This window comes from Dermacentor variabilis, chromosome 2 (genome assembly GCF_050947875.1).
Source record: "Dermacentor variabilis isolate Ectoservices chromosome 2, ASM5094787v1, whole genome shotgun sequence".
Classification (NCBI taxonomy): domain Eukaryota; kingdom Metazoa; phylum Arthropoda; class Arachnida; order Ixodida; family Ixodidae; genus Dermacentor; species Dermacentor variabilis.
The window spans coordinates 226768264-226782565 of NC_134569.1; the positions used below are offsets into that span (position 1 = coordinate 226768264).

Sequence of the window (14302 nt, forward strand, 5' to 3'; positions counted from 1 at the left end):
AATTCCGCACCTTCTGGCCCCATGCGCTCGGCTAAGGCTAACAGATCTCGTGTGCTAGCCATAGTTCCTAGCCTTCAGAAAAAAAATCCGAGCGAACGGCTTTGTCCTGTCGCGGACGCCAATTTGTGATGACCCAAATGCGCGGGCAAAGATTCGTGTGCTCAAAAGGTTCTTACGGTTCTCTTAGGCGGAGCCTCCGAGAACCCAATTGAGGACAAAGCCGTTCGTTTCGAACACACACACAAACGTTTAATGGAACTAAAGAAGGCTAAAAAATAAATAGAAGAATATAGCAAACATAAAAGCAACACTCAAATGCACATCAAGACACATACTTGGGGCTAGTATGGAGCTAACTAGTGCGCGAGTCCGGGCTTGCCACGACGGCAGGGACACACAGCAATCTCGACGCGGCGACGCGGCGACAAGCTGACGAAAGGAGTGGCGCCGGTCTCACCAAAGGTCGTGGTGTACGTTGGTTGACCGGGCGACCGGGGCTGGCCAGATCTGGCTCGGAGAGGTAAACCAGGCGGCTTGGTGGCACGAGCAGATGGCGGCGGCGTTCTGGCCGGGCAGCTGGGTGTAGAGCTCGGGCCCGTAGCCCCACTGCTCTTGTCCTGCCCACGGGCACAGAAGCTCGAACGCCGACCTCGGGCAGCAGGCGGCACGACAGACGGGGGTGGCGTTCTGGCCGGGCAGCTGGCGTAGAACTCGGGCCCGTAGCCGGACTGTTCTCGTCGTACCCACGAGCACAGAAGCTGTCTGCCAGGTGACGCCACAAGAATCGCAAAACTCCGCATATGACAATCACGTGTGCAAGCTGATTATGCGTGATTAAGCCAAACAAATTAAAGTAATTCCTGCTCACTGTACACTTTTGCCCTATTAGCCGTCGGCCACTGGTCATAATTTATTTGGCAACACCCACTTTGTCTGCATGTTAAGAAATGCCACGAAACCGCAAGAACTCCCCACGTTAAAGTGACTTGTACGCACTAAACATGGCGAAATGTGCCGTACAAAGAAGAATTTTTTCTTTCGGAGCAACCGGAGACTGCCCCATTCCTAAATATACAGAGGATGGTTGCCCGCCGATTGCTCTGGCATCGGTTACTCATAGATGCCGGGAAGAATAAATATCTTCGCTTTTACTAAAAGTGTTTGAGAGAAAATGTAAATTTTTGAACAATTTCTGGACATATACGACATCGTTCTGCCAAATGCGTTCGAAAAGAAGGAACGTACAACAATTCCAATCAGTGAATTCTTCTATCGAATATGAATCATGTCACAGAGCCCGTGACCCATACCCATGTACCCAAGTCGCTTTCTTGGTTCGACAGAAAGAGCGTTCCGAATTCGCCCCTGACCTCGTACCGATGCTCCGCAGCAAGCACAGGCGAGGGGCGCTCAACTACCTGGGCTTCTTCCTGCTGATCTACCTGATGCCACTCTTCCCGGAAGAGCTGGCCAAGGACCGGAACCTGATCGGCGCCAAGGTGCACTCGCCGAAGGACATGTCGCGCAGGCCGCAGATCTGCATGCGTCGCACCGAGTTCACCTGCCCGTACGGCATCCCGTCGCTGCTGGCGCACGTGTTGGCCAACTCCACCAGCCTGAGCGCCGTCACGCAGAACGTGAGCCCACGTATCTTTTTTTTTCGTTCGATCTTTTCAGTATCGCTAAATGCCTTCGTAAAGAGATGACATTATGAAACATCGTTCCAGCGCACAAATGAACAAGGACGAGAAGAGAAAGACAACACGATGTTTCATAATGACGAAGGACGAAGGATGTTTCATAATGCTAATCACAACCAACTAGCTCAGCTGTCCATACTAAGCAAAGAGATGACGCCGGCTATTAACCTGAATTGCCTTGTCAGGAAAACAAATAATAAGCTCACGTAAACGTAAAGCTGGTGCGAGATACACGAAGCAGCCGACGAAAGTTCATGCGATCAGTTGAGATATTCACGATTCTTTCGCTATAGTAATAATAGAACAGTTGCAACAGGTTCAGTCATTTGTAAAGAAACAAAAGGTAAAACAAGACGTTAAAATGCGTATCCGAGGTCTCTCCAAGCGTGCACCTGCTGTCCTCTCGCGTAAAAGGCTGTAGCGGTTCGAGGGCAGCTCTCTCGCATACGTTGGCGGTGCAGTCGCTGCAGGGGCGTGGTGCTTGAACACAACGCCAAGGCAAGACAGGAAAGATAGGCGCATCTATCCGCTGTCAGCTATTTGCTTCGTATGCAAACACCATGAATAGCTTGGTGCCTGGCGACCCGGACATAGCTTAGTGACTTGAACGAAGCTAAAGGCATAACACAGGCCATTGTACGAAAGACTGATACACCGCGCTGTTAGCTTCTCTTTGTGAGTTTCTGCATATCCCCCTTCAGGAATGAAGCGTTGTGCTCTCAGTAAACGCACTATCTCTGTTTCATAACTGAGCAGTTCTACAACGCTAATTTCATTCCGCTCAAATGTACCGAACGGCCCATTATTTGTGAATAATTATCGTTCGTTATTCATGCCGCCTCAGTCAGCTTGTCCATTCACACGTAGAAAAAGTCCCCACCAAGCACGCGACATCTAACAAGCCTTACTGCGCGTAATTATTCTGTATATTTCTGTAAAAGCTTTGCAAACGTGGGAAACCAGGTCATGTGTTAATCTTATATTTGCCAAGGGTTCTTGCTCAGAAATGCTGACATAGCAAATTACGCCTTCGACGTCAAAAATTGGTGGCTGTGTGCGCCAAAACTAAAGCGGTGTTATGGTTTTTCGATTTTTGGATGAGCACTTATGCCAGATCACTCATATCTTGCCCTTCAGCATGTATTCTCGATTACTTTCCTTAATGTACCTCTGTTGGGCATCCTGCAAAGTATGCTGAGTATTCAGGGTATGTCAACTAACGTCCACCAAGATTGAAGCCTGTGTAAATGCAACTTTGCTGGACAGAACCAACGTTGTATTGTTTGCCGTCGCTTGGAGACACTTAAATTATTTTTGGCATTCCGCCTAGTTGTATAATTATTCTGAAATAATTAATCAAGTAGTCCGTTATTATAATTTGATGAAAAGTGTAAATTAGATAATTCTGGAACGACATCAATATCTCCCGATGCAGCTTTCTGTTGCTAAATGCGCGTTACGTAAAAGTATTTTTTCAGAGCATGAAAAAAGCCCGCGAATACACGCAAAGTGTCCTGAGCGGCCAGTCGTATAGCAGTTTTACGTGTATTCGCGGGCTTCTTTCACGCCTGGAAAAACACTTCTATGTAGAAGGTATTGAGCAAGAGAAAGCTGTATCAGGAGCTTTTCATGTGGCTCTACAATTTTCTCACTAACACTTCTCATCTAATTTTAATAATTTAGAATGTGATTAATTTTGTAAGACTGATTATCTATTTAGGCGGAATAAAAAACTAATCTATCTCCAAGCAAGTTATGCGGCCAAGCTAGTTGCTGTTGATTCATGACGTTTAACAATGCGAACTTGAACAAAGGACGGCGAAAAAGGCAGACGTAGGCATGCGCTAACGGCAAATTTAGACATGCAAATGCCACACAGCTGGACATAACCAAGGCAGTGCTGTTTGCCGTTGCTTGGAGATAATCAGATTATTTTTTGTATTCCCTCTGATTACATAATGAATTCTAATTATTTAATCAAGCACTCAACTTCTCACACAGTTTATTTCTATTTCTTCGGGCCCTAATAACTCGGTGCTCACGCCCTCGTCCTTGCTCGTAACCCTCATAGCCATCGCCATGTGCCGCGCTCGCGTGCTTTCATTCTGCATCCGTGCCGTGCCAAGCAGTGTACCTAGTGGTACAGATCATGTTCGATGGTTTCAGCCCATCCACTGGTCACGGATTGAGGGTCTGTAAAATCCTGCGGTCTGAGTAACTGAGACAAGGACGTCTGCATCGGGATTTCCTGTACGTCCAGATACAGCGCGAAAAAACGAGCATCGGAGCTAAAAAGAGAAGCTGGCGGGTGATCAATGCACTCACGACCACTCGGTGGAACAAATGTGACTACGGGTCTTGCTTTGTCTCCGCCGCAACGCGCTGGCATCAAGAAAGGGACACAGCGGCGTTTTACACACCGACGACAATGTCTCCCTACATGATTTCGTGAAAAGCACCGTCGCTCTTGGGCCTAATTTGCAGTGAGCGCTTGCCTACGGCTGTCTCTTTCGCCGTCCTTTGTTCAAGTTCGCGCTGTTAAACGTGATGTTTCTCCAAGCGACGGCAAACAGTATTAACGTGGTTCTGTCCAGATACCTGGCATGTCCGTATCTTGTGGCATGATAGTTCGGACACGCTGTATGTTCTTAGCTGCCATCTCAATATAGCACAAACGAAAGTGCCTAAACAATTATCGAAGAATCAGTTTTCATGGGCGCCACAACATCGCGCATTTGAAGACGCGCAAGATAATGGAATATAAGCAATTTTATGTATTTCTCTCTACCAATAGCAGTTGCAAAATGCAGCCATGTTTCTAAACGAGCGCTCCGTGAATTTAAGGCAAGAAAACAGCAGCTGTTATCTAAAAGCTTGTTTTAGAAAGTCGCCGACTGAGCAAAAGCAAAGTGGCAATAAATTGATCTTTTATGCTCAAGCAAGCAAAACAACTCAAGCAATCGTAAAATTTCAGCAGATATGTGGTGCTTGGCGCGCGATATCTTCCAATCACTTGACAATTCACAACCCGTACAGTTTTCTCCTTTCACGTTTTGCCATTCTTTGAGCATGGGAGACTTCCTAGACACTCTATGTAACATTGGTAACCTCCAGTCACCGTATAATAGCGCGAAAGAGAAGACTTAATTGTAACCTATGACATCAGGCTATGTCATCTGGTTTGCATGTCCCTGCCCCTTTTTTACCCACCCCCCTTTCTTGTATCCAGGAACATATATCTACATTCTTGCGTCCTGTCGGTCAGCCGTTGATGTTCGAAAATACACTTTTTTGATGTCTTAGAGTATAAGTGTACATGATATACTTACAAATCTCGGTCTATGCTAACGGTGCGCTCGAAGCGACTATTTAATTGCGCCTCGGAATAAGTAAAAGTTTTATACAAAAGTGCCTATGCCATTGAATAAAAAGCGCTCTTGAATATGGTCTATTTCCAAGGTCCAAAATACAGTTCTGCAGCTATTTATTATGAAATACCTAAGGCATTCAGTAGATAGGCGACCACCCTGATTATAAAGCAAAATAGGGGCGAGGGTAGACGAAGCGCATAAAACAAACACGACATAAACAAGAATGTTGGCAGCGTTCGTGTCATCCGCTCTCTTTGTTACATCGTGCTTTTTGTGGCCTGTCCTCATTTAAAGGAATAATGTTTAACTGCTAGCCCACTTGTCGGCCTTACTGTTGACCATGAGAGCTGTGAATACAGCGTCATCGCTTTGTTCGATGCACGTACATGTCTTACCTGAAGAACTCATTTATGCAGCTCACGTGGTGGATCAACGACCTCAAGGATGTTATGAAACGCTTCGCGGGCAGTATATACTGGCTGGCTGAAGAGGAAACGAAGCTGGTCAAAGAAAAGGTACATCGTTTCAACTCTTTCTCGCCGACGGTCTACGCGCGCTGCTTTGTTGCGAAGTATAGCGACAGGAAATTTTAGATATTTCCATGGTAAATTCTCAGCACGAAAATCACAATGTAAAGCGTAGTAACACTTCTCCCGTGCGGATAGGTGACCTCAAACAAACGTTTATACCTTTATGTGAGACTACAATGAATTCCTACGAACTTACGAAATTTTTGGTGGTTATGAAAGATATTGCGTCTAAAGGTGGAACACGTCCGTATGCCTCCATACGCAGGCATTGCATGCTCTCTCAAGGCGCACGCCTGAAGTGATGCCCACCAGATGAGAACATATCAACACTCACTTATCTCCACAGGTACCTTAATAGTACATTATTAACACAACGTTGCTTACCTCACATGGCTGATTATCGAATTAGCAGTTTGCAATACTAATGGCGCAATCCCACGTAAAATGTAATTTGGCGGCCTTGTCACCTCTAGATGTCTTACCAATTTGTAGGCAAGCATCCTTCAAATATGTTTTCTTGCGCAGTGTTTTGTTAGATTCTCAAATTTTTATTACGTCGCGATTCACTTTAGTTTCGAAAGAAAGAATCACCTCATATTTGTCAATAAGCTTTCACGCGTTCCTGTAAATACTACAAATTATTCTGCGATTAATTAAAACGTCGTTGCACTAAGAGATGACATGAGTACTCAATCTATAGACGGAAACATTTAAAAGCATCTTCCTAAATCTTGAAGTTGAAGTAAAGGATCCGCCTAAACTCACTTACTGCATGTTACTTTTGTATAATGTCATCCTACATTTCAGATCACCAACATGAACATTGCATTTATATTTCCCGACATATTCTTGAAGGCCAAGTCAAATATCAAGGACCTCAAGTGCGGCGTAAGTAAAAGTTGAGGCAGCCTGGTTATTTTTCTAAAGTCGCTTTCTTGCTGTAATTTACCTTAATCGTACCGAACGTAGACCGATCTCGACAATATCACTGTGCCTTCTAAGCTCAGAAAACTTTTCTCAAATCTTGTGACGGACAACACCATACAAGCAAGAAACAAATACTACACATCCACTGCTATCTGCTTACGAATTGTTGCTATGACAAACATGTTGAGCAAAGAAATAACAGCAACATCTAGGTGTGATTCAACAATGCGCTCTGTTTGCGATCTTCTCGCACCAGGGCTGACCGTGAAAGTCATTGCAGCGTCTTTGAGCGCAGCTCTTAGGCGCCCGAACCTGCGGCGAGCGTCGGTGTCCCTCGTAACTGAGCGAACGATCACAGCGAAGGATGAAAGACAAATATATGGCGGCGATGAGTTACGGAGTCGCCATCTGTCGGAAGCGCCTCCCTTGTGTAGTATGAGGGATCAGGTGGCGCGCGCGTCGTAGGTTTTGCTTACGGCCCTCAATAAAAACACCACGCGGCAGCCCTCCTGTACATTTATGTAAGTACTCTCAAAACGAGGGAAGTTTTTGTCTGTCGATATAATAGTCGTGTGCAAACTGAAAGCACAGAATTGTTTACAAACGCTATCTCTTTACCGAATACATACAGTAAAGGCCACTGCGCGCGGTCGGCGCGATGGAGTCTCCCGAACCGGCTTCTTGCATGAAATGTAGGCAAACGCTGAGACTAAACCATGTTAAATATGTTCTTATAGTGGGTTGTCTGTATAACCAAATGAGCATAACAGAATGAAGTCTAACTGCACCGATCGCACGGATCCGCAGCGACCGATTGCGCGTCTGCGTGCATGTCCGCACACAATGTTTTGCTTTCACTGTGAGCGCGTTTTCGCACCGTGCCGCGAGCTTTACGCCGCAGCATACGAGCATTTGACAGTACACTAGCAACCATTGTTGCGTGGACGCCATCAGAACTGTTCAAAAATGATTTTGTTATAGAGACTTCGACGCCTACGGTGACTGTGATGTACCGTCGCTACGATTCAATCTATTTTGTCTTGTAAGTTGTTGGACATGTCAATATTATTTCTCAAGTTGCGTCGCACTGTATGTTTATCGGTCTTCTCAGCGTGCGATTTCCCTCTGCTTGCTCGTAATCCAGTGCATTAATTCATAAGAGAAACATGACCATGTCCCATGCCTTTCTTTTAATCTCTTTCTTACCGCTCCCTCTCCATTCCAGTGAACTTGCCAGTATCTAGCATCAAGTTCGTAGACCAAACCATCATGGAATTACCTGGGCAGCGGGCGCGGGCGAGTGTCTCAGTACGCGTTTTCTGCTACTCACCGAACATCGCAGTCCCGGAGCCGTAGTAGAAATCTTCCTCGCCTCTGTGCTTGCGGCATACCCTAGTTGCAGCCGATGGCTATCTGCCGGTTCTAAGTTTCGCGAGTCAAGTTTCACGCAGCTCCTTGTCCTGCGGCTACGTGTGAATAAGGCTGACACCGGGCCCCGTTGCGTACGTCGGGCACTGCGGCACTGAGCAGTAGTCTACCATGCTGCACGCCTCCAAAGGTAGCCACTACCTATTATAGTACTTTAAAATGTTGTCAAGCAGACACCCAAGGCGGTAAAGCCAAACAACTTAATCAGAACCGCAGCGCAGCTGGGACTTTAAACTTTCGTTTTCAGGTCGCTTCGGCGCCTCCGAAGCAGCCGACGCGGTCGCTGTGTCCACGTGATCCCCATGCTACGTCACGCCGACGGTGGCGCCAGCTTTTCCAGTGGTGGAGCTCGAGGCCAATAGCCTGGGATGAAAGGCAGTGATAGCGGAGAGAGCACGAGGAGGAAAGCGGAGGAGGAGGGTGTAGCGGAACCATGAGGCGCAAATTGGTGGAGGAGGGTATGGCGAAACCGTGAGAATAAAAGCGGGGTGGGCTCTGCTTGCGACGGTGACTACAATATGGCACGAGAGTAGCGCGTGGAGGCCAGTCTGCGGTAGCTGCGGCAAATCGCGCCCCCGCGTCTCCCACGCACTTCCTTTCGCGATCTCCCGATTGGCGATGCAGTCACGCTACACTTCGCTTCGCTTGCAACGTGCCGCACCGCACGAGACAGGTTGACCACGCCAGCCAATATATCGCGAACTAAAAACACGTATAGAGCTGCGCTCAAATTTCTTATTACGCAATATCGTAATCTTTGCTGTATTTTATGAAAGCCCAGTATCCAATGAACAGCATTTCTACATAAAAAGGCACAGTAAGGCCATTGTTTAGCTTTATTCCATTCCAGGCGATAAGTTAGAATGTTGCCTCATGTTAAGTTTGTATTTTGCTTTATTGCATTTCTGAAGCACTTGAAGATCCACTGCTAGGCAGAGTCAACTCTGCCTAGCGGCGCCACTTTGACTCATCTTCGATTACTCGTATAGGCGCCACTGTACGATAGCTATATTTCGAACGCAGACGCATCTGTGATGTGTGTGAAATTTATTTCTCCCACCCGGCTATATGGCACGGTAGTTATGCTCATCACTATGACTGTGAACAGGCCGCTACCTGCAAGATGACTACTTGGCAATACTGATGCATTCCAGGTGTTTGAACTCCTTGACACCAATAATTTGGAAAATCATTTTGGCCACATAATTCTCGCACCATAATAAAATATTTTTGCCCCTGCACCTCAGTCAAATACAGTTCTATCATTGCATCGTAACCACGACAACACTGAGCCACCGTGGTCGCGCAAGAAAGTGCACACACTACGCAAAACCCTATACGTTCGACTAAAAGCACACCACTATGCAGAATGCCGTGCATAATATACATACAGTTAACTTAGAACTCTGGTTGCACCCAACAAAGGGGGGAAATCGCTACTTATTAGGCCGCTTTACAAAGTTCTCGTTCATCTGAGGAAAAGGAGCAGTAAGACTGGTATATATTTGCAAAGTCCAGGATATATAGGTGGTGCACGAGATAAGCCTGGATGGCTGTCGGAAAGAGCACCGCGAGAACTCCAAATGTGTCGTAATGTGGTGTGACAAATGCCCAACACAATATTGCTTGGCATACGCGAAGCCGCGTCGGTAATCTAACATTATTTTCCTCATCAAAATGGAAGTACGTAAATTGGTGCCCGTAATTAAAGCTGAAAAAATAACTATGCGATCTGCAGCTGGTTAATGATCTGTCCGCATGCCATCATTGTGAAAAGACATGTGTAGGCACGGGATCTTGGAAGACAAGATTGCGCCTCCGCATGCTCCTCGGGCTCAAGCTAGGGGGCTGCCAAGGAGAAAATACAGGTCATCTTGACATCAGCGCACCGGGTCTCGTGGTCGCCTACATTCGAGTGACCGTTAAAATAAAGATATCGGAAGCAGATCACCTCACGCCTTTCCACAAATAGTGACTTCTGGCACTCCTCGACACCTGACGTCTGAAAGCAAGCAACCCAAAAGTGATGAGCCCCGAATGCCGCACAGCAACGCGCCACATCCTCGTCCCTCTCTGAAGAAAGTGGCGCTTCTTCCTTTTCACAATCACACTTTCTCTCGAGACTCGCAGCATACATTCACGAAATTTCTCGTCGGTGTCGACCTGATCATGCTTCGATGCCTACCCACTCCAGCAGGACATGCAAACCGGCTCCGACAATGCGGCCACGCCGAACGCTACGATACCAGACCCCGTCGACGGTGCGCTTAAACTCTCATAGTCCCAGCCGTCGTGCGGGGCACTCCGGTTCCTCAGCCTTAAGCCGCTTTCCCGCTGACACCGCCTGATGTCGCGAACAGCAAATTACAGCCGCGTTATCAGTGCAGTTGCACCTTCTGTTATTGCTATTGTCAGAGATATTCTGCGCTCTCCGCCTGCTGGCGACCGGCACATATGCCGCGCAACCTAGACTTAACAGCGTCGGTTGCAGCAAGTGCTCACCTCCGGAAAAAGACGGTGAACGCAAACCAATGGATCTTCTGCGTCGCGTGATGCATCTAATCGAATTTCGCAACGCTTGACTAAACACACCGGTTCCGCGAGCTCTTCCTGCAGCAACTGCGGCAGCAGGTGCTCATAACCTTGAATGATTGCTCTTCTGGATCCCTCGACTCTTTAACACAAATGGCCGACAAGGTCATGACCGTCATTGCACTCATAGTCTGTGCCATTGAGAAACCACCTGCGCCTTCTGGTTTTGGGTCGTCGGGGCATAGCGAGCGCTTAGACCATCTCCTCGACGCTAACGAGCTGTGCACCCGCAAAGTCGACCAGCTGGCCAGCGAGCTGAGATGTGAAGGACATCGCAGCCCGCCACGACCCCGATTACACAGCCCGAATCGAAGCAGATCCCCGAGTGTGCCTCGCAAGGTGCGCTAGCACCACGATCGTTGCCGTGATGGCGCTCGCAAGTGTCACCACCGTTGCACCTTTCCGGGAAATGCACAGGCTATGCACTGAATGCAGGCCAGCTCTACAGGCCGAACGTCCATCTGCCTGTTCTACGTCACTGACGAGATCGCCCAGGTTCGATACCACGTCGACGAAGGCGCTGAGACATGCGTAATCCTGCCTATACGCTAGAAGAGGTCCGACTATGCCACACCACGCCGGCTCTTACTGCTGTCAGTGGTTACACCATCGGACCAATGGTCAGAAGCCTTCAACGTTTGACTTTGGCTTGCGACGGACATTCCACTGTATTTCCCTAACCATCATGGGAAGCATTGGTTCGGATTTTCTGTGGCACTTTAAACTGTTTGTAAACCTCTGACAAAGCTGTCACCTGGACTCCGATATATCGAGAGGAGTGTAACGGTTTAAAGTGAAACTTCACTTATCACTCTTACGTCTTGCACAAGCACATGCCGAAGTCTCCTCACTGTGGTCCACGTCTCTACAAGAATTCGCTGACCTCTTCTGGGCCCCTTCTTTTAAAGACTGAGTATGTCACCACGTCAAGCATCACATTGCACCAGTGGGAGCGCCCGTTTAAGAACGTCTTCGTCGTCTCCCCTTTGCTCCCTACAAGATCCCATGACAAAACTTCAAACATTGTTTGATCTCGGATATGTCCGCCCCTCATTTGATCCCTTGTCGCTGCCCCATCCACATCATCCCCAAATCCACCGGTTGCTGGATACCATGCTGTGATTACCACGCATTTGACAAGGTGACGATACCGGAGCGCTATCTGGTACCAAACACAACATATCACTTCTTTTCTGTAGGGATGCGCCATTTTCAACAAATTTACTTGGTTAAAGCATACCGCGAAATACCTGTACAACCTTCTCACGTGCTGAAGACCACTAACACCTTTTGGTATGTTTGAATACCCACGCATGCCCTTCGGTCTGCAAAACACCCCTCAAACATTTCAACGGTTCATCGACCAAGTGCTGCGTGATTTGACCTGCTCTTTCGCATACATCAACGATATGCTTATTTTGAGCAAATCAGCAGACGCCCACGAAGTTCACCTTGTTCTAGTTTTTGAGCGGCTCCGAAAATACAGAGTTGTGGCGGATAGACCGAAAGCGAATTCGGGGTTGGTGCATTTGACTTCCTGGGTCATCGTGTGGGTTTTCATGGAATCTCCTCTGCCTCGGCTCGTATGGAAGCCATCAGCTAGTTTCCACGTCCCTCGACTACGAGGAAACTTCGGGAATTTTTCGCCCTCGCCAACTACTTCGAACGGTTCATTCCAAACTGCGCCACCCTCTTGCACTCGCTTCATTCCCTTCTGTCCGGTCCAAGTCGAACGCAGCTATCTCCTGGACAGCGCCGAGGCAGCCTTCAGTTTCATCGAGGTGGCTCTCGCCAACGCAATCCTCCTAGCTTATCCAAACGCGGAGCCCTTACTTCACAGACGGTTGACGCCTCGGGTGTTGTTGTGGGTGCAGTACTGCAGCAGTTGGTGTACGAAGTTAGGAATCCGCTCTTTACTTTCACGGAAGCTAGCACCACCTGAGCGCCGTAACAGCACCTTCGGTCGCGAACTGCTGGCTGCCTACACGGTAGTGAAACATTTCCGCCAATTACTCGAAAGTCGCAAATTTCGCATCCTTACCGAGCTCGAGCAGCTCACGTACGCTTCGATTGCTACCAACTCTTTCAACACGACCCGTGAGATCCACCAGCTCGCCTAGATTTCCGAATTTACAAGTAATATTCAGTGCGTTCGTGACACGGATAAACCCATTGATAACACGCTGTCATGGATACAAACCAATACGGCTATTACCGAGCGTCCACTTGTGGATTTCGCAGCCATGGCTACAGCACAACAAAGGACAGCGATTTGCAGGCTCTTCGACATTAGAACAGCTCTTGCATTCGAAGACGTGCTACTTCCCGGCTGCGTGGTTCGCTTCATTTTGCGGCACCGCTACCAATTGGCTTTGCGACTACGTTCCAGCATCATTTCGTCGGAGCGTCTTTGATGCTTTACATACTTTGTTGCACCGTGGCAGCCGTGTGACTGAGCACCTCATAACGACATGAAACCTTTGGCCATGCACGAAAGTTGATGTCCGCCGCGGGAAGCATGCATGTCTCAAGTGCCAGCAAACCAAAGTTCAGCGATACACTTTTACTCCCTCTGATGCCTTCAGGCCTCATGATTCGCGCTTCATACCCGTGCTCGTTGACCTAGTTTGCCTATGCTCACATATCGACACGTATGCTCACATGTATCGACTGTTTCACGCGATGGCCCGAAGCACTATCACTCAGCGGCATCACGGCAGAGTCATTCCCCCGCGCACTCATGAAATTGTGGATTATCCTCTACGGAAGTCCAACGACGATTACCGCCGATCGTTGTCGTCAGTTTGACTGTCGCTTGTCATACTTTATTCCGGCTGCTTAGTGCATGTGACGACAACGGCATACTACTCGATGTGTAAAGGCAGGGTGTCGCGATTCCACTGCCAGCTCAAAACCTCGTCAATGGCTTTCCAACCACCGATACGCGTACCTTGCACGAGTGCCTACCTATCATTTTGCTCCATCTTCGTAGTGCGATAAGGACAGGCGCTTCCTGGTGTGCAGCGTTGGGCACGACCCTAAATGGACAATTCTTTGATACTTCACCAGGTTCATCATTCATGCCAGGCATGGGACTGCGCCAGTCGCCTCAGGATTGTCATGAACGCCGCTTCATGTTTTCAGATCCGTCCGCATTCACGACACTCCTCCATCAGTCATGCTCTCGGCGACTGCACGCACCTCTTATTGCGGCTTGATGTGGTCCTACCACTGCTACGGCTACCTTATGATGGAGCCTTTAAGGTCATCAAGCGCTGTCCTAAGCACTTCGTCATCATCCTCAATGGACGGAGAGGATAAGGACGGCTTAAGGATGGACAGGCTTAAGCCCGATTTCCTCCAGACCCACAGCGTCGTCGCAGATGAAAACCTACCAGCGACCTACCGACGCGTCAGTTTCACCACCTCGCAGCGGCCGCCTACCTAGCGCTATTAGGAGTCGCACCTTGACCTTGTGACTTCCTCACTAGAAGGGGTTCATATGACAAGTGGGCACCGGTAGAATTGTGCTCCTGCACGCCTTGTGCCTTTGCATGTCCTGTGCCTCAGCCTATAGGTGACACACAATGAGAATATCCTTGGAATCTTAACATCAGCGCAGCAACTCTTGTGTTCGTTTACGCTCGAGCGACAAGCAAAATAAAGGTGTGGGGAAAAGATCAACTCACCCCTTTTCACACTATACTGCAGCCAAATTCACCGCTTTCTTTTCGTACACCGAGGGATCAATTAA

General features: G+C 48.2%; 1 protein-coding gene across 1 annotated transcript in view; it reads left to right on the forward strand.

Moving 5' to 3' along the window:
• The first annotated feature begins 1379 nt into the window (after positions 1-1379).
• The window catches only part of LOC142570711 (uncharacterized), a 69936-nt gene continuing 57013 nt past the window's right edge, over positions 1380-14302 (forward strand). The window contains exons 1-3 of the mRNA XM_075679057.1: positions 1380-1637; positions 5488-5586; positions 6409-6489. Of these exons, the coding sequence (XP_075535172.1) occupies positions 1380-1637; positions 5488-5586; positions 6409-6489 (438 nt within the window). The remainder of the gene's footprint in view (positions 1638-5487; positions 5587-6408; positions 6490-14302) is intronic.